Source organism: Topomyia yanbarensis, chromosome 2, assembly GCF_030247195.1.
Source record: "Topomyia yanbarensis strain Yona2022 chromosome 2, ASM3024719v1, whole genome shotgun sequence".
NCBI lineage: Eukaryota > Metazoa > Arthropoda > Insecta > Diptera > Culicidae > Topomyia > Topomyia yanbarensis.
In genome coordinates, this window is record NC_080671.1 from 461,145,347 (window position 1) to 461,168,829 (window position 23,483).

The following is a 23,483-nucleotide window of genomic DNA, read 5'->3' on the forward strand; positions in this document are numbered from 1 at the left end:
GAGTTTTGAAAATCGTCGGCTAGCGCTACCACTGAGTGGTGTAAATGAACTTTTATGGCTGGTTTCAAACTAACGATTAGGACCTTTGACCGACAAATTCTTCACTTCTATCCACCTAAAAGGGTGATTTGCTTAGGTAGGTCCGAATAGCCCCGGGTTCCCCTATAATTGATTAAATGAATAAATAGAAGACAAGACAAACAGAATAAAATGTGAAAAGAATAGGTCGAAAATCCCGTCGTGGTGGTCATCATTGTTTTGAGTGAGTCAGAAAACGAAAACATACCTAAACTATTATTCTACACGTATATGTCTATATTTCCTCCAACCTGTCATTTTTCTTATCACAATAGTATTCTATCTTTTTCTCTATTGTAAACAAGATTACATATATTTATGCGTATAGTAAACTATTTCTATTATTTGCTAATGATCGTACGTCCTACAACATACCTATTTAGCAGCCAAGAACTCTCAAAGTTGTCTCTGTTGGTCTCGGAACGTGTCCGTCCGTCTGTGTCCACATCGTGACAAAATGTGCCATTCCCCATTCCGATAAAGGTGCTCAACGGATTTGTGCACTGGTCAGTCCGTAATTGAAAGGTCGCACATCAAACGAGCCCCCGTCAATAAGTTATGAATTAAATAATCGTTTACATAATTTAGGTAAAATCGAAATAAATATGCGAGATTTGTCATTTTGTCACTTTCTTTTTCTCCTCCCTCATTAGCAGAGGAAAACGGTCGCCACGCAAATAAGTTAGCTAGTTTTATATTACTTCATAATCCTAAGTCAACACGAGTTCCAGGTCGGCTGCGCTTCACTAATTTAGGTATACTAAAGGCACTACAACGTATGATACTGTCTCGAATCTAAAGTTAAATGGAAATTTCGTTTCCCCTTCCCGCTTCCTAATCATCCTTTGGCATTTCAAATACAGTGATAGTCAGGTCTTGGCTTCCTTCGTTGCGCCATATCTGCGATAGTTGCATAAAAACTGGCGCTACCTTCTGAAATCAACACTTACGCAGTAGTACGGATTTTTACCCTAAAAACTTCCTAATCGGTAATTGCCTAACCACTCTTCTAACCGCTGTTGTTTCGATGGGGTTTATTCTCCTTTCTCTTCGCCAGCCGGCGATTTGGTAGCGATTTCGTGCGACGCTCGTTACGCTCGCGGATGACACACAAATCGCTCGCAGTCGTGCTGCCGGATGGCATCGGTTACCTCCGATAGGTGATTGGTCAGAGTAGCTCCCAGCGTTGGATGCATCCTAGAATGAGATGTTTGATTAATGAGATTCATAATTTATTCGCGACCTTAGGGTTTACTATGCCTATGGTATGTATTTTTTTGCTACATTAACTATATCGGATAATCAGCAGTTGGTTGTAATTTATTTATTCTGTCAGAAATTGTCATAACTTCAGTCTACCTTCTCATCTTGTCGTATGTTTCATGAAAATTGCCTGTACGAAACTAATTCGTAGCGATTTACGAATATGTTCTATCAGTGTGTATCGGCTACGAAGTGAAAGTGGTTCTGCGGTTCAATATCATACTTTCGACAAACTTGAGCTAGACCGTACGATTCGTAATATGGAGCAGCTATTAATAGTGGAAATGGATCTTAACCTCCCTACGTAATTGCTTTCCGCCTGTAGTTAACCTCTGATAAAGTTCAATAAGTAAGCCAATCATTGCGGCGAAGAATACCCATCAAATCCTAACAGCGCCCAGTTCCTGTAAACCAACAGCCAACACCGCCAACCCAGACAAACCCACCAACGAAAAGAAAAGAACGCCAAAGAAGACGCATACACAATCGTAACCGGCAAATCAAAAAACAAACAAGAACATTCCTCCATGAGTAGAACAGTATCGATGTCGACCTGGACGTGTGTAATAACGCGAGAGAAAAAGGATCTCAACAAGTAGTAGGTCATTCGTTATCGAGCACTCAGTCGAGATAGAAGTCTTTTGTCATCGGTCCGTACACTCTATAGCGACAAATAGTGTTAATCCGCGTTCAAGGTTATTTGCACACTCTACGCCTAGTTGAGGTTTCAGTATTTTTTCCCTTCTTTTGTGTTTCTGTTTCTGAGTACCGTTAGCCGGTCAGTGAAGTGAAAGAGTGTTCTTCTATTAAGCCGTCTGGATACCGTTACGTACACAAGCTAAGTATTAGTTTTCGTTTCCCCTTCTTGGTTGTCTTAATAACGTGCACTGGGCAATAGGCCCGTGCAAAAATGACTTCCCCTGACGGCGGTTCATCTCAAGGTGAGATGGACGTCGAAATAAAATCGGCTCCCCGGCTCAAGGTATATCCGAGCACGGCCACCGGGCCATTTGTGATCTTCTTTCGGACCAAAGAAAAAAAGTGTTTGAATCTGTTGCAGATTTCTCGAGTTCTGACGGATCGGTATTCGGCCGTGACAGAAATATCGAAAATTCGCCCTGCTAAGCTTCGGGTGGTGGTTAACAGTTCAACTCAGGCAAACGATATTGCTGGCTACGAGCCCTTTACGAGGGAGTACAGGGTGTATATTCCAGCTAGCAGGGTTGAAGTCAGTGGGGTCGTTTCCGATTCGAGTCTGAATTGCGAGGACCTGCTAAAATATGGGACTGGCTGTTTCAAAGACCCCATGCTTAAGCCAGTGAAGATACTGGAATGCAAACGTTTGCATTCAACATCAGTCGCAGCTGACGGGAAGAAAACATACGTCAACTCAGACTCTTATCGGGTGACCTTCGCCGGCTCTGCCCTGCCCAATTACCTCCTCTTTGACAAGGTTCGTCTACCTATTCGCCTCTTTGTGCCGCGGGTCATGAACTGTACTAATTGCAAACAATTGGGACACACAGCCTCCCATTGTAGCAATAAAGCCCGCTGTGGGAAATGCGGTGGGAATCATGCGGATGATTCCTGTGGTAGAGATGCCGAAAAGTGTCTACTGTGGGGGAAACCCACATGATCTCCCTTCATGTCCCGCGTACAAACAGCGCGAGGAAAATCTTAAGCGTTTCCTTCAGGGACGCTCTAAGCGATCTTTTGCAGAAATGCTTAAGATAGCTACGCCACCTGTCTCTACGAACATCTATACCAACTTGTCTACTGACGAAGGCGACTGTGATGAACCCCAGGAGGGAACATCTTCTGCTGTGCCTAGAAGTAGTAGAAAAAGGAAGAACATTTCCTCTTCCAAGCTTCGTCGTAAAGGCCAGAAGGTGTCTCTTCATGGTCCCCCTAAAATAATTACTCAAGGAAGTACTGGTGCAAAACCGAAGCAAGTCGCTCCCGGTCTCAGTAACCTGAGCTCAGAAAAGGAGTTCCCAGCACTTCCAGGAACATCAAAAACCCCAAGTGTTCCCATATCTCAGCCAGAGAAAGAAAACAGTGCTGGCTTAATAAATTTCTCTGACATTGTGGACCGTATTCTTACAGCGTTGAACATTTCTGACCCCCTTAAAAGTATCTTAATAAGATTTCTCCCCGCAGTAAAAACATTCTTGATGCAGTTCACTGCGAAATGGCCCCTCCTTTCAGCGATTGTATCCTTCGATGGCTAATTCATCGAACGAGGTCAAGGATTTAATCACTGTTCTACAGTGGAATTGCAGAAGCATTATCCCGAAAATCGATTCGTTTAAAATCTTACTAAATAATATGAAATGCGATGCATTTGCCCTATGCGAGACATGGCTCACTTCAGAAATAACCCTACACTTCCACGATTTTAATATTATTCGCTTGGATCGAGAAGACTCTTACGGAGGAGTACTTTTGGGGATCAAAAAGTGCTATTCTTTCAATCGGATCGACCTCCCCTCGACACCAGGCATTGAAGTTGTCGCTTGCCAAACCAGAATAAAAGGCAGAGACCTTTGCATTGCTTCCACCTACATCCCCCCTAGAGCCTCAGTTAGCCACTGACGGCTTTGCGATATTGCGGAACTTCTCCCCGCACCGAGGCTAGTTTTAGGTGACTTCAACTCCCACGGCACGGCATGGGGTTGCCTTCATGACGATAATCGATCTACCCTACTCCATGAGCTTTGCGACAACTTCAATATGACTATTTTGAATACGGGTGAAATGACACGGATTCCTGTCCCTCCAGCGCGACCGAGCGCCTTAGATCTGTCCCTCTGCTCGACATCGCTGCGGTTAGATTGCATGTGGAAGGTAGTCTCTGATCCCCACGGCAGCGACCATCTGCCAATCGTAATTAATATTTCTAACGGTTCAGGGCCACCGAATACAATCAATGTTTCGTATGACCTCACACGAAATATTGATTGGAAGAGTTACGTGTCCGCGATATCCGACAAAATCGAGTGCACTCAAGAGCTTCCTCCGGAGGAAGAGTACGGGTTCCTGGCTGGCTTGATTCTCGATACCGCGATTCAAGCTCAGACTAAACGCATACCAGACGCGAACTCACGCGGGCGTCCTCCCAATCCATGGTGGGACAAAGAGTGCTCAGACGTGTACGCGGAGAAGGCCGCTGCGTATAAGACCTTCCGGGACGACGGGCTGCCAGCTAGCTACCGACAGTACGCGATGGCGGAAACGCGCATGAAGAGTTTGATAAAAGCCAAAAAACGTAGCTACTGGCGCCGGTTCGTCGACGGACTAACGAGAGAAACATCGATGAGCACTCTTTAGAGTACGGCCCGGCGCTTACGAAACCGAAACAGTACTAATGAGAGCGTGGAATATTCAAACCGTTGGATATTCGATTTTGCCAAAAAGGTTTGTCCGGATTCCGCCCCGGCACAGAAGATCTACCGCGCCGCGTCCCCTCACAATAACGCGAACGAAACACCGTTTTCGATGGTGGAGTTCTCACTTGCTCTCTTATCATGTAACAATAAAGCCCCAGGGCCAGACAGAATCAAATTTAACTTGTTAAAGAATCTGCCAGACTCTGCCAAGAGACGCTTGTTGAATTTATTTAATAAGTTTCTTGAGGGTAATATTGTCCCTCATGACTGGAGGCAAGTGAAGGTCATCGCCATTCAAAAACCAGGAAAACCGGCCTCCGACCACAACTCGTATCGACCGATTGCGATGCTGTCCTGTATCCGAAAGTTGTTCGAGAAAATGATCTTGTTTCGCCTCGATAATTGGGTTGAAGCAAATGGCTTACTGTCAGATACACAATTTGGTTTCCGCAAAGGCAAAGGGACGAACGATTGTCTTGCGTTGCTCTCAACAGAAATTCAAATGGCTTATGCTAGCAAAGAGCAGATGGCATCAGTTTTCCTAGATATAAAGGGGGCTTTTGATTCAGTTTCTATCAAAATTCTTTCTGAGAAGCTGCACCAGCATGGTCTTTCACCGACTCTAAACAACTTTTTGCTAAACTTGCTGTCTGAAAAACATATGCATTTTTCGCATGGTGATTTATCGACATCACGAATTAGCTACATGGGTCTTCCCCAGGGCTCATGTCTAAGCCCCCTTCTCTATAACTTTTACGTGAATGACATTGACGAATGTCTTGTCAATTCCTGCACGCTAAGGCAGCTTGCAGATGACGGTGTGGTCTCTATTACAGGTCCCAAAGCCGTCGATCTGCAAGGACCATTGCAAGATACCTTGGACAATTTGTCTGCTTGGGCCCTCCAGCTAGGTATCGAATTCTCCACGGAGAAAACTGAGCTAGTCGTATTTTCAAGGAAGCGTGAACCAGCGCAACTACAGCTTCAATTAATGGGTCAAACTATTGCTCAGGTTTCAACTTTCAAATATCTCGGGGTCTGGTTCGACTCTAAAGGAACCTGGGGGTGTCACATTAGGTATCTGAAACAGAAGTGCCAGCAAAGGATCAACTTTCTCCGTACAATAACCGGAACATGGTGGGGTGCCCACCCAGGAGACCTGATCAGGCTGTACCAAACAACAATATTGTCGGTGATGGAGTACGGGAGTTTCTGTTTCCGCTCCGCTGCGAACATACATTTCATCAAACTAGAGCGAATCCAATATTGTTGTTTGCGTATTGCTTTGGGTTGCATGCACTCGACACATACGATGAGTTTAGAAGTGCTGGCGGGCGTCCTTCCGCTGCAAGATCGATTTTGGGAACTCTCATATCGATTGCTCATCCGATGCGATATCTTGAACCCGTTAGTAATTGCAAATTTCGAAAGGCTTGTCGAGCTCAATTCTCAAATCCGATTTATGTCCTTGTACTTCGATTACATGGCACAAAATATCAATCCTTCTTCATACTATCCCAACCGTGTCAATCTCTTTCATGCTTCTGATTCAACTGTATTCTTCGACACATGCATGAAAGACGAGATTCGTGGAATCCCGGATCACATACGTCCGCAAGTGATCCCAAGCATCTTTCATAGTAAATTTCGAGAAGTCGACTGCAACAAGATGTTTTACACCGACGGGTCAAGCCTCGACGGCTCCACTGGCTTCGGTATATTCAATCAAAACCTCACCGCCTCATTCAAACTCAATGATCCTGCTTCAGTTTACGTCGCAGAACTTGCTGCTATTCAGTATACCCTTGGGATCATTGATACTTTGCCCACCGATCATTACTTTATTGTCTCGGATAGCCTCAGCTCAATCGAGGCTCTCCGTTCAATGAAACCTAGAAAGCACATTCCATATTTTCTGAAGAAAATCTGGGAGCACCTGCGTGCTTTATCTGTAAGATCGTACAAGATTACCTTAGTTTGGGTTCCCTCGCATTGCTGCATTCCAGGTAATGAAGAAGCGGACTCTTTAGCTAAGGCGGGCGCTTTACAAGGTGACATATATGAAAGACCAATTAGCTTCAGCGAATTTTTCAGTATTACTCATCAGAGAACCCTCGAAAGTTGGCAAACATCATGGAGCAATGGTGAACTGGGAAGGTGGCTACATTCGATAATCCCTAAGGTATCGACGAAACCTTGGTTCGGAGGGATGGATGTGGGTCGGGATTTCATTCGCGTGATGTCTCGGCTCATGTCCAATCACTACACGCTGGACGCACATCTCCGGCGTATTGGGCTCGTGGATAGCGGTATCTGCGCTTGTGGCAACGGTTATCACGAAATCGAACATGTTGTCTTGGTATGCGCCGAGTACTGTTCTGCCAGATCTCAACTATTCGATTCCCTTCGGGCCCGAGGAAGATCACCCAATGTCCCGGTTCGAGATGTACTAGCAAGCCGCGATATTCTCTACATGTCCCTTATATACACGTTCCTCAAAACCATCAATATCCAAATTTAAATGCCCCTATCTTTTCTCTTATCATTCCCAGAAGTGCCCTCTTCCGACTACCGTACCCCAACGATGGTTTGATACCACTCCAAGACGAGACAAAACATCTGTCGAATGAACCAACAACACGAGATCTACAGTACAACATCACACGCGCAACGCGATGTGTTCCCGATCCGTATCTGAGCCGTACTACGAAATCGTCTGGAGGAACCCCTGCCGACTCGAGGAAAACCGCCCGGCGTCCCAATACTTGATGCATCCGTTCGAATCTGTAATCCTGGCCGTTGATTCCTGATGCCGGAAACTGAAAGTTTATATCTCACCCCCCCCCCCCCCCTCAGCCTTGTCCACCCTCTCTCCCATGTCTCTGATACACAGATGTATGTCTTCACCCCCTTCTCCCCTTGAATATCTTCCCAAAACTTATGTGCCCCCCTATCTTCTAGTTTTAGTTGATCAATATTTAATCTCGTTAAGAAATGCACAACAGTACCACTACTTTTAAATAGCCCTAATTAATTCCCCTTAATCTTGAACCACTCTCTCTAGTTATTTCTAGTTAATAAGCTTGTGAAATGTTCCGCTTAGTTAATAATTAATTTCTCCTACAAACTCCCTTCTAAAAATCATAAAGTGAATTACAATACAAAGAACACACAAAATGACCCGTTCCCCAAATCTTACGAATATTATATTATACCCTCTTTTATATGTATAAGTTAGCTGTAAAGTTTTTTTTTAGTTTCATTATATAAAACAAAATAATATTGAAATGTGTAACCCCCTAGTTTTAAGAAATTCAAAATGTAAAACAATGAAAAAATGGCACCTTTAAGCTAACGCATACGTGCCTTATCAAATAAACAAATTGAAAAAAAAAAAACAAGTATTAGGAGATATAGAAAGGAATTAACATTAGGATTTTTAAATGTCAATTTGTATAAAGCATGTACAAGATTCTGGTACGCCTTCTATATCACATTGAATACGAATTTCGGCGCAATTAGCAACCAGTAATAACTTTAAATCTATTATGTTTGGCAAGCACCCTAAATGTGTTCCTAATAAAGTTGAATTGAGTTATTTTAATAAAGTTTTCAACTAAGTCGAAGATTCCTCGGGTAACACATGATTAGGGCCTAAAAGCCAGCTGTCAAAATACTGTCAAATTCTGTTCGGCACATCTGCTGATAGAGAGGGACAGAGAAGAGTTTTCATTCGTACGGTTATTCTCAGATCGCTTAGACGCTCTTTCTAGTCCGTGAAGTGTAACGCAATATAGCCCCAAGTTCACTAATCCGTTACAAAGGTTATATTTTTATCATCTCCGTCTCGTAGAAGCTTTATTATATTCCCCATTGTCGTCTCTCCTATTATCCTGCACTAGGCTCTAGGCCTAAGCAAAAATGGCTTCCCTTGACAATGATTCTCCTCAAGGTGAAATGGATGTCGAAATAAACTCTAACCTATCGACAGAGCCGTAGTGTGGTCTTCTGGCGCCCTTGGCGGAGTCTCATTTTGCGCCCCTTTGGTGTTTACTTTGGATTTGGAACCTTCAAATAATAATTTGTGTACATGGAAATGGCCAACCTACTCCCTATTTAATTCATGTTTGATAAAATCATGTAAATTTCTGTCACAAATCTTTTACTGAATGTTTAAGAAATCAGTTGACGCTAGGTGTTTGAAGGCGACGGAGGGAGCATCTATTCAGACGACCGTATATCCGAGTGTAAGTATGGAAAACAGGTGATCATCGAATTTAATAACCGGACGCACCTCAACAAAAACGCAAAACGGCCAACATGCAAAAATTTTCATCAGTGAAAAAACACCCTTAGAATATTCAAAAATTCAATGCGATTTTTTTATGCTAAATGTCTTAGGATGTAATGAAACGTCGAGATCTACTGCCACCGTGAATTTCGTTTTAAGGTAGCCTTTATGAAACTTTATGAAATTCTGGATTTGAGTTGATACTGAGGATTGAAAAGGCTGCTTTCAATTTTCTATGCCAAACTGCATGAAACTATGTATCTTGTATCTTCTCGTAAAAAATATTTTGGCAAAAGTTGTTTAATTTTTAAATTGAGATTTTCAAATAAAAATCGAAAAACTTTTTTTTCGAATTAGCACCAGATTTCGACTTTTCGTTGATTTCTAAGAGACACACAAAACAATAAAAACTGCATTTCCAAATTCAAGTCCCAACTCAATTCAAAACTATTTTTCTTGTACCACAAAGACATTACACCAGTTCTCGATGCTTCATTACATTGTTTTTCGATTGTGCTCAAATTTTATATGAGGATTTTTTTTTGTCAAGGTAGGGTGGTGGCTTTTGGGGTGTGTTCGTTTTGAAATTTCAGGAGGACCATAAATATTGGCACTCTACCCTATATTAAGTGTGGATGGATGTCTAACAAGATTCGTCGTCAAAGATCCGAGCTTCCATTTAAAATCAAACAAATTTAACTGGGTTCGACCGTATCCGATCTTCTTTCGGATCAAAGATAGTCCGCGAAGTATTCTAATATTCCGCAAGACATTGACATTGATAGATTGTCAAAATAAAATTGACATGAGATGTTGGCTTTCAGATGCTTTTTAGTTGGACAATGGTGCTACTAGCGGAGGTCCAACTAAAAAGCGGTCCAGTTAAACAATGTCCAACCAGCGAATCACGACTGTATCTGGTAATTATACTTCTATCCTGACTAATTTCATGACTAAACCTCACTTATTTTAAAAAGCATATCAAGATTTTAGCGCCACCCTAAGGTTGGCGCCATTGGCGGGGTCCAATCTGGCCAACCGCACGTTACGGCTCTGCCTCTCGATTAAAGCTATATACATGCTGCTCAACCGGGCCCTTCGTGAGATAGTATAGCCCAGTCGGTATAGCACTGGCAACAGTCGACAACTTAAACGCCACTTCTGTTAGATAGGCTGCCGAGTATGTTAAAGTGGTTCAAACACCGTTCTCACTTAGCTAATCCACCGACGAGACCCCAAAAATAGCCAAACTGAATAATATCGTTGAGAACATCTTTCGCGTAAAAACCTAACAATAAAATGGTAAAACGAACGAATCGTGTACACTTTAATCGAGTTGGTGTCCAACCTTCAGGGAGATAGAGAGACACTAGGGAGCTGTAGATCATTGACTTAACCCCACCCCCTAATTAATAATTTAATTGCCGTCTAATTTTGAAATAACTTCAAAACCAACTCTACACAGTAGGCCTGACCGTTTTAATATTTGCGACATATGAAAATATGCTTCAAATTTTAATGTTGACAAGAAAAACATAGTACAGAATAACGGCACTGTTTTCCAGGATGCTTTTCAATACTGGCTGTGTAAAGGTTAGAATAGAATAGAAAAATGGAACAACAAAAAGCCTAGCGCCGCCACTGTGTAAAAAGGTCCTGGGAATCGATTGCAGATAGTCAGAATGGCCGCATGAAATATGTGAACCCGTTTCCCTCTGTATTCTTCATACAATTCAAGATTAAAGTTAAACTAGGTTTTACATTTAGGGAAGAGGTCGAATACGGCGTAGTTATTATTATAATAAAAAGTCCGGAAAATCAATTAAAGATAGTTAGAAGGAACGCACGAAACTTGTGTATCCGATTTACCCCATTTTTTTCTCATTTTAGAAAAAGGCTGAATGCGATTGTTCAAATGTACTAATTGTTATATAAAACAGGCCGGAGAATCTGTTGAAGATGTGTACATTAAATGTGTAAAATTTACGAAACCTTTCGTTCAGCAAGCGGCTAGAATATATTCGTAAATCGCTAGGAATTAGTTTCGTACAGAAAATTTTCATAAATATACGAATTTTTCGTACATATAATGAATCGTTCGTAGTTCTATTGAAACTCTTTTATTTTTAATTACGAGTTTTTCGTGAAAACCGCGAAACGACTTTCGTTGGCTTACTACGAAATGGCTTCATTAGGCAAACGAATTGTTTGCTGTTATATACGAATGTCTTTATAATATTTACGAGCACCATTCGTCAAACCGTCAACGTCAAAGGAGCTTAAATGGAGGTAGAATATGGAGTCATTGTCGCTATACGTCAGATAATTGTGAATCATCACGACGGTCTCGGTCTGACTATTTAGTAGCCTAATCCGTGTCCGCCGGTTTCAGGAAGATTTCCTAAACCTCTTTCGCTTCCATTTGATCCAGAATCCAGAGCAGTACGGATTCAGTTGAGCCATCGCGAACTGCTCGTTGGTTCTGTTTGAATAAGTTTGAGTTTTTCTCTGCAGGAGCAATGTCAAAATAATATGCTATTAAATACGAAAATTTCTCTTAGATGAACGAAATGAATTCGTGCGACCAACGAGATTGTTCGTAATATACACACACATTTATTAAAATAAACAAAACATTTCGTTTCATTCACAAAAATAATGTCGTTTTCAACGACGTCATTCGTGCAATGTACACTAAATAAGTAAAATTTACGAAAACCTTCGTTCATCAAGCGGCCATTTCTAGATACCACAATAAAATCGATTTTGCCGGATCTATTTCTTTAATTAAAATAAATCGGTGTTGTCTAACATCGATCCCAAAAGATCGAATGAATAAATAAGACGATAATAAATACGAAAACTTTTCTAAGATGAACGAAAAGAATTCGTGTGACCAACGAAATCGTTCGTAATATACATAAATGTTTATTAAAATAACCGAAACATTTCGCTTCATTCAGGAAAAATAATGTTGTTATCAACGATAACATTCGTGCAATGTAAACTAAGTAAGTAAAATTTACGCTTTCTTTAAATTAAAACAGTCGATGTTATCAAACATCGATCCCAAAAGATCGACTGAAAACAATAATAGGCTAATAAAAACCTGTCTAAGATAAACGAAATAAATTCGTGCGAGCAACAAAATCGTTAATCATATACATATACATTTAAGGAAATAAACGAATCATTTCGTTTCATTCACGAAAAATAATGTCGTTAACATTGCTGCAATGTACACTAAATATGCAAAATTTACGAAAACTTTTGTTCATCATGCGGCCATTACTTCACACCGCAATTTTTCTAGTCCCCAATAGAGGTGAGCAGGTTGAAATAAAATCGATTTTGCCAGATCGATCCTTTTAGTTAGTTAAAAAGTCGCCGTTGTTAAACATCTAATGCTAACATGTTAATGAATACGAAAACTTTCCTAAGATGAACGAAATAAATTCGTGTCAGCAATGAAATCGTTCGTAATATACACAAACGTTTATTCAAATAAACAAAACATTTCGTTTAATTCACGAAAAATAAAATCGTTATGAACGATAACATTCGTGCTGTGTACATTAAATGTGTAAAATTTACGAAACCTTTCGTTCAGCAAGCGTCTATTCTTGTTCATGCAATAAACGAAACCTACTATTTACAATGCATGAAAAGACTTCGTTGCAGAAAACGACGAATGAATTCGTGCATTGCATGCTCGATTTCGTTATATTTAAGAATTTATATTATCAGAAATTTGGTTCGGAGGGGGTTTTGGCGAAAATCTTAGATTTTTCAAAAATGTTGGCGGGTCTATTGATGTCATTATCAATGTGCACTGACCTCACGAAGCCGAGAAAGATGCATTTTATGCTCAGCTGGAGCATGTCTATGATAGCTACCTATGGCGGAATGTTAAGCTCGTCATCGGTGACATAACCATCCTGATAGGCCGGGCGTATTGTATAAACCGGTTATCGCACAGGATAGTCTGTACACCTTATAAATAATGTGCAGAAATTCTCACGATTGATAAGTATATTATGACGAACACCTAAAAAGCGAAGTAGTAGAAGACAAGAGTATTGCAAAAATCAGCTTGGAGACGCGTGCAGTCGACGACAGATTCCGGTTCTACCTAAGATTCATGAAAAAATAGGACGGTTGAACCGCTGGCAATGATCAACTGTCATGTGAGCTACTCAACCATACAGAGTAAGGAATTGGCTAGAGCACTCCACTGGCTGCTTTTGAAAATCTGGAAGGAGGAGATTTTACCGAAGTGTAGGATGTAGGGAGTAGTATGTCCCATCTATAAAAATGGTGCTAAGCGGGATTTTTGCAAATAATTATCGATTAATTACATTACTGAACTGCCCTTGTAGGCAAAGATGACGAAAATGCCATCGAGTATATTTTTCAGGAAATCAATTTTCAAATCTTGCATGGTGCGGGTAAAAGCATGCTTTCTTCACTTTGTCTTTCGCATTTCAACAGGTTATTTTTTATTTTTATTTGAAGTCGTTTGAACTGAAAGATGCGAATTTTCGTAGTGAACTTAAATACGAAAAAGTTAAATTTGACCAAAGTGGCGTTGAAGTCACTTTTGCATACTAGGATAGTAAACGTCATTTACAAGTTGTTCTCCCAAATTCTTTGTTGCCGCCTGTAACCGTTAGTAAGGGAATTCGTAGTGTAATATGGCCTATAATGCACAAATACGGGTTGCATTCATATCTTAAACCAAGCTATTTGCAATAACCAGAGGTGGGTAAGAAAACCAACGGGTGCATATATTCACCGGTACGGTTGTAAAAATCTCAACACGTGTAAACGAGTGATCAGAGTTAAAAATATTCAAATTCATTGAATGAAAATTGATCATATTCAGCTGCATTCATTTTCAATATTCAGAGACGCAGCTGAAAACGTCAAACGAACGAACCGCCCTTTCATCCATGTAGATTTTCATTCGTCTCCGATTATTACACAAAGGGACCGTGCAGCAACGAATCAAACGCATCAAAGTAGGCCCTAGCACAATGTAAGCGGTGATGATTGTTGTTTCATGTGCTTTATCGGCATTTGAAAACATTTTCCTAGATAATTTGTGAAATGAATATATTGTACGATATTCAACTGAATGAACACCATGGATATTTGAATGAATATTTTTTCTATTCACCGCGAGTAGCATCAGGTTCATTTTTTGCCGTCAAAAAAGAGCTTCGATTATTTTTAACTCTGCGAGTGATACACATCGTATTCGGTTTTGATTTCGTTCACACGGTAAACGAAGTCAAAACCTCTACCGGGTCTCAGTTTCTAAAACCAAACCGAGTCATTCAGCACCGTTTACATGTGTGCACGAGTTTCTACTTGTGTTGATGTATTTTTAGCAGCGGTTTCGGTTCGGCTTTAGAAAACCGAACCTGGTTTTTTTCTATACACGGTGCTGCGGTTAAAAGAAGAAGCAGTAAATTCGTATGCAGTGCTGCCGAATAGACAACTGAATTGAGTTCAATTGGTTGTTGAGAGTCGATGGGGCAGTATCGAAATGGCTGGTTCTGAGCTAAGAGAAGAGAAGACAATCGCGTAGCTAATTTGATCCAGTCCTAACCTCAATATTGAACCAGCTTCTGATTGGTCTTTTTGCCAGTCATGAGCGTTCATTATATTTACAAACGGGATAGAAAACAGTGCTGCTGAATCTATTCTGGCTACGTTTCATTCACATCAACCTTTCATGCACATTTTAATAAAGTCCTGAATGACGATATAGCTACGTGTATGGTTAAGAGAGACATAATTAAAAATTTTATTTAATTTTTAAATGCAGCTAGCATTGTAAATTCTTGGTTGCGGTGCGATCTTTGAGATAAAATTATTTTTAGCAATTGTGAAAAGCATACAAAGGTATCTGGCTTGTTGTCTTCAGGGCATAGTCGAGAAAATTAAGAAGAGCAAGAAGCCTGTTGTCGTCTCTTCTCTTAGGCCGCTTACAGAGTGGCGGCGAGAAGCTGAGCTGGGGCTGGTACTGACATTAGAGTGCGAGATGCGAGAAACCTGCTTGCAGCATATTAATAGCATAGCCTGTCAGAGTGAAAGCGGGCAGTCGGCGCCGATCCGCTCGGCTTTCACTCTGACATCACCCATTTGGTTTGCAGCAAGCAGGTTTCTCGCATCTCACACTCTAATGTCAGTACCAGCCCCAGCTCAGCTTCTCGCCGCCACTCTGTAAGCACCCTTAGGTTCTGAGCAGTTGTTAACAGTTCAACAATTGATGTTTGTTTCAAGGTTGAAAACCAAGATGGCGTACACCAAACTAAAAACCGCTACCTTGTCTTGGCGAATAATTGCATGGAACCGAGAAATGTAGATATATTTGATTCGGCGAAATTGTCTAGAGCATATAAATTGATGATAATGTCGAAATGTTTAAATTGACATTAAAGAAAACAATGAAATCAGCGAAGTCAATGAAATAACGAAAACAAAAAAATCCATTAAATTAATGAAATCAATAACTTCACATTCAGGTCCTCTAGAAGGTTTGGTCGCGAACATTAAGAGAAAACTGCCACTCAATTATTCAATTAGGCCATTACAAATCTTTTTTAAAAATTATGTCCAAGTACAATTTTTTTTCTGAAGGGGGGGGCAAACAAAAAATAAATATTTATTTTAATAAACACAATTTTTTTTTCTTTTTGCATTTTCTTTCGATTGTTCTCGTGGACGTTTCCGCAGGGTCATTTCGTATAGCGGGGTTGAGCTATTTGTTTTACTAGAAAAATTCAAGCAAACATTACTGAATCAATCAAAAGTTCACATAGGAAAGGGATGCTAAAGTTTTCGTTTTAAATAATTTTCCCAACAGTGCAATTTTTAAATTCCCAATAAAAGCTTGAAAGTTCTCTAAGAACTTAATGTAAACATTTAAGAGTACTTTAAGGTATTAACTTTTGGTTGCTTGAATAGTTTTCGTTCCGTTGTGGCGGCACATGGACCGACTGTACACACAAGACATGAAAATCGGTCAAATGTGAACCTGCTTGATAACAATGTACAGAAACAGGATTGCAACATTTCACTTATGGACTTTTGGAAAACATTCTGGAATGAATCCAAAGGTAAAGTGTGCGTCAATGGATTATTCATCTCAGATATGGTTTTCTCTGATATTTTTTTTACTATTACGTATTTCGTATACAGTAGCCTGGCGAACGTACATCCTGTGCATACTATACTTTTTAGAACTCTAGTGGAAACATCAGCTTTGGTTTATCGCTTGTGCTTGAAGACTTGTAGATTTGTTTGCTTGGTACATGATAGTAATTCGGCTCGGTTCCGTGTACATCTTCGAAATCTTTGCATGTTTCTCCATCTTGTTGCGCAGTAGGTAGCCACATCAGAGAAACTCATTTGATAGTCGTACGGATTTATGAAATGTATAGCAATCATCAGTTCATTTTTTGCCTTTTTCATATAAGGAAGACTGTGCAATCACTCTGAAATTCGACTTTTTAAGCTACACCCGGAGTGTCAAGTGTCATATACCACTAGATTCAGTTCGTCGATATCTGAAAATGTATGTATGTTTGCTACTAATAGTCCTTACTTCTCTTCCTTCCTTTTGTTCCACGAGACTGCATCGAAGTGTTATATCGTGGGGAGGCTGATTCAGTCTTAAAACAAAATGATACATTAGAGCGGTTTAGCTCCGAACACATATCCGGCTAATCGCAGTGGTGAACTTCCGTTAGCCATTTGGCTCCCGTTTCTGTGAACCATTTAGTTCCTGTTTTCGCGAGCCATCTCAATTCCTCGTCGGAAGTTCTCCCGATACCGATGCCTTTTACGTGAGTCATTTAGCTCCCAGTTTTGTCGCAATCTTCTCGCATAGTCCATAAATCCTACTCAAAGGGCCAACCAGTACTTGGCGAGGACGGTTCGGCGATACCGGATGGAGCGTAGCTTCTGGTTCGCTGCTTCCGGTTCGTTGAAAACTCGACGACCCACCGCTGGTGCTTCACTCAACCTACTCGATCTTGTCCCTGACGGTGAAACTAGTCTGCTCACATGCTTCGGTCCGGCGATTCCAACTGGTTCGTGGTGCCCAGTACACTGGCGCCTCAAGCAAAGCTGTGGTTGCTCTCACAGCCTTTCCCTTAACATAATCATCGTAACTTTAAAAGTTCAAGTCGATGATATATTTTCCGACCGCGCTGTCTTTCGGCTGCTAGTCATCACCAACTCTGTTTTATGATGGGCAATCGTCTCCGTGTCGAGTGTCTCCTCTTCTAGCGATTGTCCGATTACTTGGAACACCACATCATCCGTGAAGCCGAAAATCGTTATATCTCTGGGAAGGTTCAGCTTCAATACTCCATCGTACACTGCGTTCCACAGCGTCGAGTCGAGGAACGTCAGTTGTAGTTGTGATTCTCCCTTGTCTGTTTCGTAGATCTGTGTTCGGTACTGAAAGTAGCTCTATAATATCCTGCAGAGTTACTCATGCTGCACAGCGAATGCGCGATTGCTTCCCAGCTAGTACTATTGAAGCATTCTTCACGCCTAAGGGAACCACCACGCAAAAACGATATCCTTATCTCTGCTGTCTCCAAAGCTCCCACAACCGTTTGGATGGATTTCACTGTAGACCTGCCTATAAGGAAGCCGAATTACATGAGATGCCGTTCTCACGGTCCGCGTACTTCGTTAGCTTGTTCAGGATTACTCCTTCTCTCTAACATTACCAAGGGATATATTGACTACGCTGAAAGATTTCCACGTTGTCCCGGCATCGGAAGCAACATCAGCTTTTATCGCTTCCAATTATCGGATCGTTTTGAACATATCCGGGCTCTCATGTATCACTTCACTTTTATGGCTTTTGCCATCTCGATAAGCTGTTTGTTGGTAAATCGATCTTCATCTTTGTGATCATCCTCCTCACTGTACGGCGAAAATAGATTCATGTTGTGGGGAAAACCTTTCGATGGTGACCTCCATCTTTTCCGGGCATCTTTCAGGTGGTGCAGCTGAGCCTTTTATCTTTGTTATGCCAACTTTGTAGGTCTCTCCTAAGGAAATTCGCGTTGGCTTTGTGGCAAGGCTTTCTTGTACAGCTTGACTGCTTTGTTGAGAGCGGTTCTTGCAGCTCGCTTCCCTCGAGCTTTCTGACTTCTGTTTTAATTTTAAATATATTTGATACGGCTCAATGCGTTAGCACAACTGAGCCGTGGAGCGCACCTTGGGGGTCATTTGGTTCGTCTTCTCTCGCGTTTTCGTTTACGTCCATGTCATCATCGGTACTGCATTCATCTTGCTCATCGTCGGACGTTCTTATTTGTTGTTTGTGCTTACGGGTCGCTATTGTAAATCCTTCTTCATCGGCATTAAATTCCTTATTGGTGGTGTTGGTTGTTGGTTTGGAAACATTTGCTGTAATCGTTGTTACTTCGTTGTTGGTAATAGTAGTTGGTTTAGTGGTACTGGGGCCGATCGTTGTTGAGCTGGTGCTTGTGAATGCCCGGTCTGCAGTCGTTGGTTTACCAACTGGTTGTGGTTTAACATACGATGATTGTATACCGGCTTTGGTCGTATCAGGTGGAATTTCTTTAGCATTCTCTGCGCAAGGTTTCCCGTGGTGTAGCGGATGATCACAATATTGACAGTTAGGAATCTGTCCTGGGTGCGTGACTAGTATTCGTTGAGAATATTCAACACCATGAGGTGATTTGCATGTGAAAGTCAAGTAAGAGGGAATAGGTTTTGTCGGACGCATTCTCACCACACGAACGCCGTTGCGGAGTCTTGGGAAGAAGTTCCTCCAAGTATCTTCCTTAACACTATTCACCTCTCCGTATTTTGACAGGATTTGTTTGATAGCGAAGGAAGTAGTACGTGGTGCCAGGTCATGTATCTTTATTTCAATACTGTCAACATCTATATACGTTGGGATGCTGTATAAAATGTCATTACATTCGATGACGTGTTTCATGTTGTTCTGGGAAGCGAATGATTCTGCTTGACTAATGTTTTTTAACATATTCAGTACCGCATGACGTAAATGGTGGAATTGCGCCGCATAAAGTACCGCAAGCTACGTTGAACTTCAAGTTCACCTTCAACATTTGCTCCCCTTCATGAATTGATGGTATTACCGGATATTTCGTGTAGTAAAGAGCAACACAGTTTGCCCGCATCGTGATGTACTTTTGCTTGGCATTGTCACTCATTGTTTGTTCACGTTTCACACACTAGGCAGAAGGAATCAATTTTTGCCTTTGCAAATAGACCAAGCTTCGCGCGGGTAAATTTGATTATTTGCCCTGCTATTGCAGCGGAGCGATTTCTAGCTTCTGAACTGAGCGAGATGAGAAAGCGTAGTGATCTCCGACTTCTTCTCCAAGCTCGGAGGCAACTTATACGTAGATCGATAATCGTCGTATTGCACCCGGCGACCGTTTCTCGGTTTCCCATCCCTTGGTGTGTTCGCGTTACACGCCCTTGTTAGTAGTGCCGTGAACTCGTTCGCATATAGGTTGAAGAGGATACCCTCAAATTCAAGTTCTTCGACGGACACGTTCCTGTGAAAAATCGCTGTTTTCCATCTTCTCTCGTTTATATATCTCCCACATGTTCATATTCATGTGTAGTTCATAGTCCTGTTATCAATGCTGTACCAGATCGCTTGGTGGTCGCTGTGGATATATCCTCGCACACTTTTCAGTCCATCTTTCCGGTTACTCCAAGGCTACAAAAATTGACATCGATAATGGATTGCCAGTTCCCCCTGCGGTAAGTGCCGATGATACCGTTATTTGTAAGATCTATATTTAGCTTTGCTAGAGCATTCTTGATCGCTGATGGCCAAACAAAGTTCTTTTGATTCCAGCGTCTATCTCGAAAATTTCGCTTGTTTCTGGTTCTTAGAATATTTCAGAATTAATGTCTCTTCGGCTTCTTGGAAAACGACTTATTCGATTTTCACAAGCTTAGCCTTAAATGGAAGGTTTGGTAGCAGATTTTGATCTGATCAAGTTCATAAGAATCGCACATATGGCTGCGGAAATACGGTATGAACACTACGATCCCATATGAAATCTTTAATTGTCAAAAACTTTTCGGTAAAGCTCATGTATATTGAATATTGAACCACATATAAATCGCCAGGAGTCTGATTTGAATTCAGATGTTTCCTTATCGAAATTATTTTCGAATGCAACGATCGATTATGTCCCTATCGACTGTTGCGTTTAAAATGGAATCGATTCAGAAGTCGGTCTGTACACTCAAGTTTTTTTACGCGGTTTTTTTCGCGCGGTATTTTTTTACGCGGTTTTTTTACGTGGATTTTGAAATTTACGCGGTTTTCATTTACGCGGTTTTTGAAATTTACGCGGTTTTCATTTACGCGGATTTTGGAATTTACGCGGTATCCATCAATGAGGTTCCCTTTAACGCGGGATCTTAAATTTAAGTGGTCTTCATTTACGCGGACTTTGAAATTTACGCGGTTTTCATTCATGCGGTTTTCATTTACGCGGCCTGTATCCCCCGCGTAAAAAAAACCTGAGTGTATTAGCCTTTCCATGAGATTTTCGTTTGATAATACACAGATGGGTCCTTCCTTCCGCGACCAGCAAACGTTTCATTTGATGTTGGACTGGATCGATGATCTCATTTAAAATTCACATTTACCCGAGAATGGTCAAAATAAAAATTATCATGGGATGGTAATTTCTAAAATTACCATAATAGTTTTCAGTTACGAAAAGCAAAACTCTATGGAAGCTATTGTTGCTCTATAAAACGTGACAATTTTTTGAATTCTGGTTATTTTAAAAAAAATTATTTGCCCCCTGATTTTTTTCAGCGATTTTGAAGGGGGGGGTGACATAATTTTTAAAAAAGATTTGCAATGGCCTTACTAAAAAAAACTTAATTTATTGAGAACAGCAACCAACTAACGAATAGCAAGAATACTTTCATTTAATAGGCCGCCGTTGGAAACTAAGTTTCTTTAACGAATAAATATTTCCGGCGATACCAGTCGATGTGTGTATACAAATCTACTGCAGAACAATCAAATTTAAAAAAAGATTTGCGCGTACATTCGAATGAAAAAAAAAAAAATTATTCACATTGTAACCAATTACGAAATTGTCCGTCTCATTACAACACAACATATAAAACGTCCTTAAATCATTAATGTGGATATTGGTCCATATTGTAACCATGCTAGTTGTTAAATCATCATAAATAGGCCATAATTTTTTAATATAATTCCGCCATTTTGAATTTCTAATTTACGACGCAATTCAAGTTTCGTTTCCTTGGAATTATATTCCTATTTAAATATGCATGCTTTTAAATGCTAAATCGTCGTGAAAATAACACGATATTGGGATGCAAATTGGTGACGAATATTAATTTTTAATCTCTAGACAACTTTTTGATATCAAAAATTCCCTTGTTTCATGATTTTTTACCATTAAAACGTTATTGAATGCCAGTAGTATTGAATAGAGCTCGCCATATCATATTTTAAATGACGGCAGGCATCAATTTGTGATCTTTTAACATATGTCTTATATTAAAAATGTCCATGTCGCATGATTCTAGATGATCTTGAATATACCGTCATCTTCAATTTTGATCTGTTATCTTTAGGGTTCGTCGCGGTTGCGGTAACCGCGCGGTATTTACCGCATCCGCAACGCAAAATCTGCGGTACGGTTAGATGCTTTTTCCCGCAGATGCGGTGCGGGAAAGAGCTTTTACCGCGCGGTTTTACCGCAACCGCACCGCAAAAAAAATTGATGAAGTGATAATTTTGATTATTCTAAATTGATCAACAGACTGCTATTACGAAAGAAAATCTAGCTTCGTCCGAAATATTTAGACGCTATTATTTTTACGACATATTTTGGACTAGTTATTTTATACTTCCAAATTAAACTTCACAAACTAACCATATCAAATACAAAAAATGCAAGATCCAAATAGAGACAAAATTATTAGATCATTTAAAAATAATAAATTTGTACTCTTAAATCCAATTTAAAAGTGCATCATTTCTCCTGATTTCTGTTGGAAATCGTGGAATTATGAATCGTTTTCGATATCAATTTTTCAACTGTGAATTTTGACTAATTTAAAGGAATTGGAGATGAACTAATTATGCTGGGACTTAAACACAACCCAAAGAATATAATTATCTTCATCAAACCAAACGAATTTGGAGTCATTGGCAGTAAAGGATACAAATGTATGAAAGCGTCCAAAATAAGGAGGGGTTCAAATTAGGATGATTATTCTATTATTCGTTCATCAACATCGTATTTCTATCTTCTTTGATTGGTGTGTAAATTTAATGTGAATTTTTCTGCAGTCAATTTTATTGGACTCTTTCTCAAAAAGTATGTTACATAACTTTTTTTTCGCATACAGGTCGGACTCGATTATCCGGGGATTCGATTATCCGGGGATTCGATTATCCGTGATTCGATTATCCGGGGAAAATGATTCGATTATCCGGGTGTTTTAAAAAAAAATCAAATATCAACTATAATGTCTTCTTACAGTGCTAATTCGATCATTGCAGTCAATAGAGCATTTTTTCGGGCAATTGGGGGGTCTAGGATTTTACCTCCTTTCAAATTTTAACCTACCTCAAAAATAGCTTCTATATGGGTTATTCCGCGCAAAGTGACCTAAAAAAACAAAACTTGGAATCGATCTTCATGGATTGGAACCAGCTTTGAAGAAATTGTTCATTTAGAGCCAATATATAATAACCTAAATTGTTGTGTCGTTTAAACAGCCCCTCAGTCCGTGGGAACACTCTTAACCGTTATGTGTCCGAGGCGGTATCCTTTTAGGTTTCAAATAATGAAATTCCCATGTTTTATCCGTAGCTGGAAATTGAAACTTTGTGACATCTTCGAACATCACTAAGTCAAGATTTTGGGTTAATAATGTTTTTAAACTAGTAAGAAGGGAGTGAGGAGGGGCTCCTGATTTTTTTTACTACGTAACAGGCCGACGTGGGCACCCGGGCACCCACAAAACAGAAATGGCAATAACTAAGGTAATTTCCAACCGATTCTGATGCTTCCGGGTGTTTTGGATTCAAGAACTCATCCACTTTTACACTTGGTGAAAACTGCAACCGGTTCCCGGAAATCCGGACTTCCGGAAGCATGCCCCAGTGCTGGGATACCATTAGTGAATTTCAATGGAATACTAGCAATATGGGTATAAAAACTCTTGGAATTGCACAAATAGGCTATATCTCGTGATTTTGAAACCATTTGGTGATTTGACCCCAAAACGGACATTCCGGAGCAGGTTCCCGTAGGGCCGTGGGTGGCTATTCCATTCCAATTCCATTTTTCAAACTGCCATAAGGTCCCGTGACAATAAATAACAGACGTCCGAGACAATTTGAAGAGTCT

At 40.5% G+C, this 23,483-nt stretch overlaps 1 protein-coding gene across 6 annotated transcripts in view; it reads right to left on the minus strand.

Moving 5' to 3' along the window:
* Positions 1-328: 328 nt before the first annotated feature.
* The window catches only part of LOC131686007 (uncharacterized), an 83,372-nt gene continuing 60,217 nt past the window's right edge, over positions 329-23,483 (minus strand). For all 6 annotated transcript variants that reach the window (XM_058970105.1, XM_058970103.1, XM_058970101.1 and 3 more), the window contains exon 4: positions 329-1,275. In XM_058970105.1, the coding sequence (XP_058826088.1) occupies positions 1,170-1,275 (106 nt within the window). In that variant the 3' untranslated portion in view covers positions 329-1,169. The remainder of the gene's footprint in view (positions 1,276-23,483) is intronic.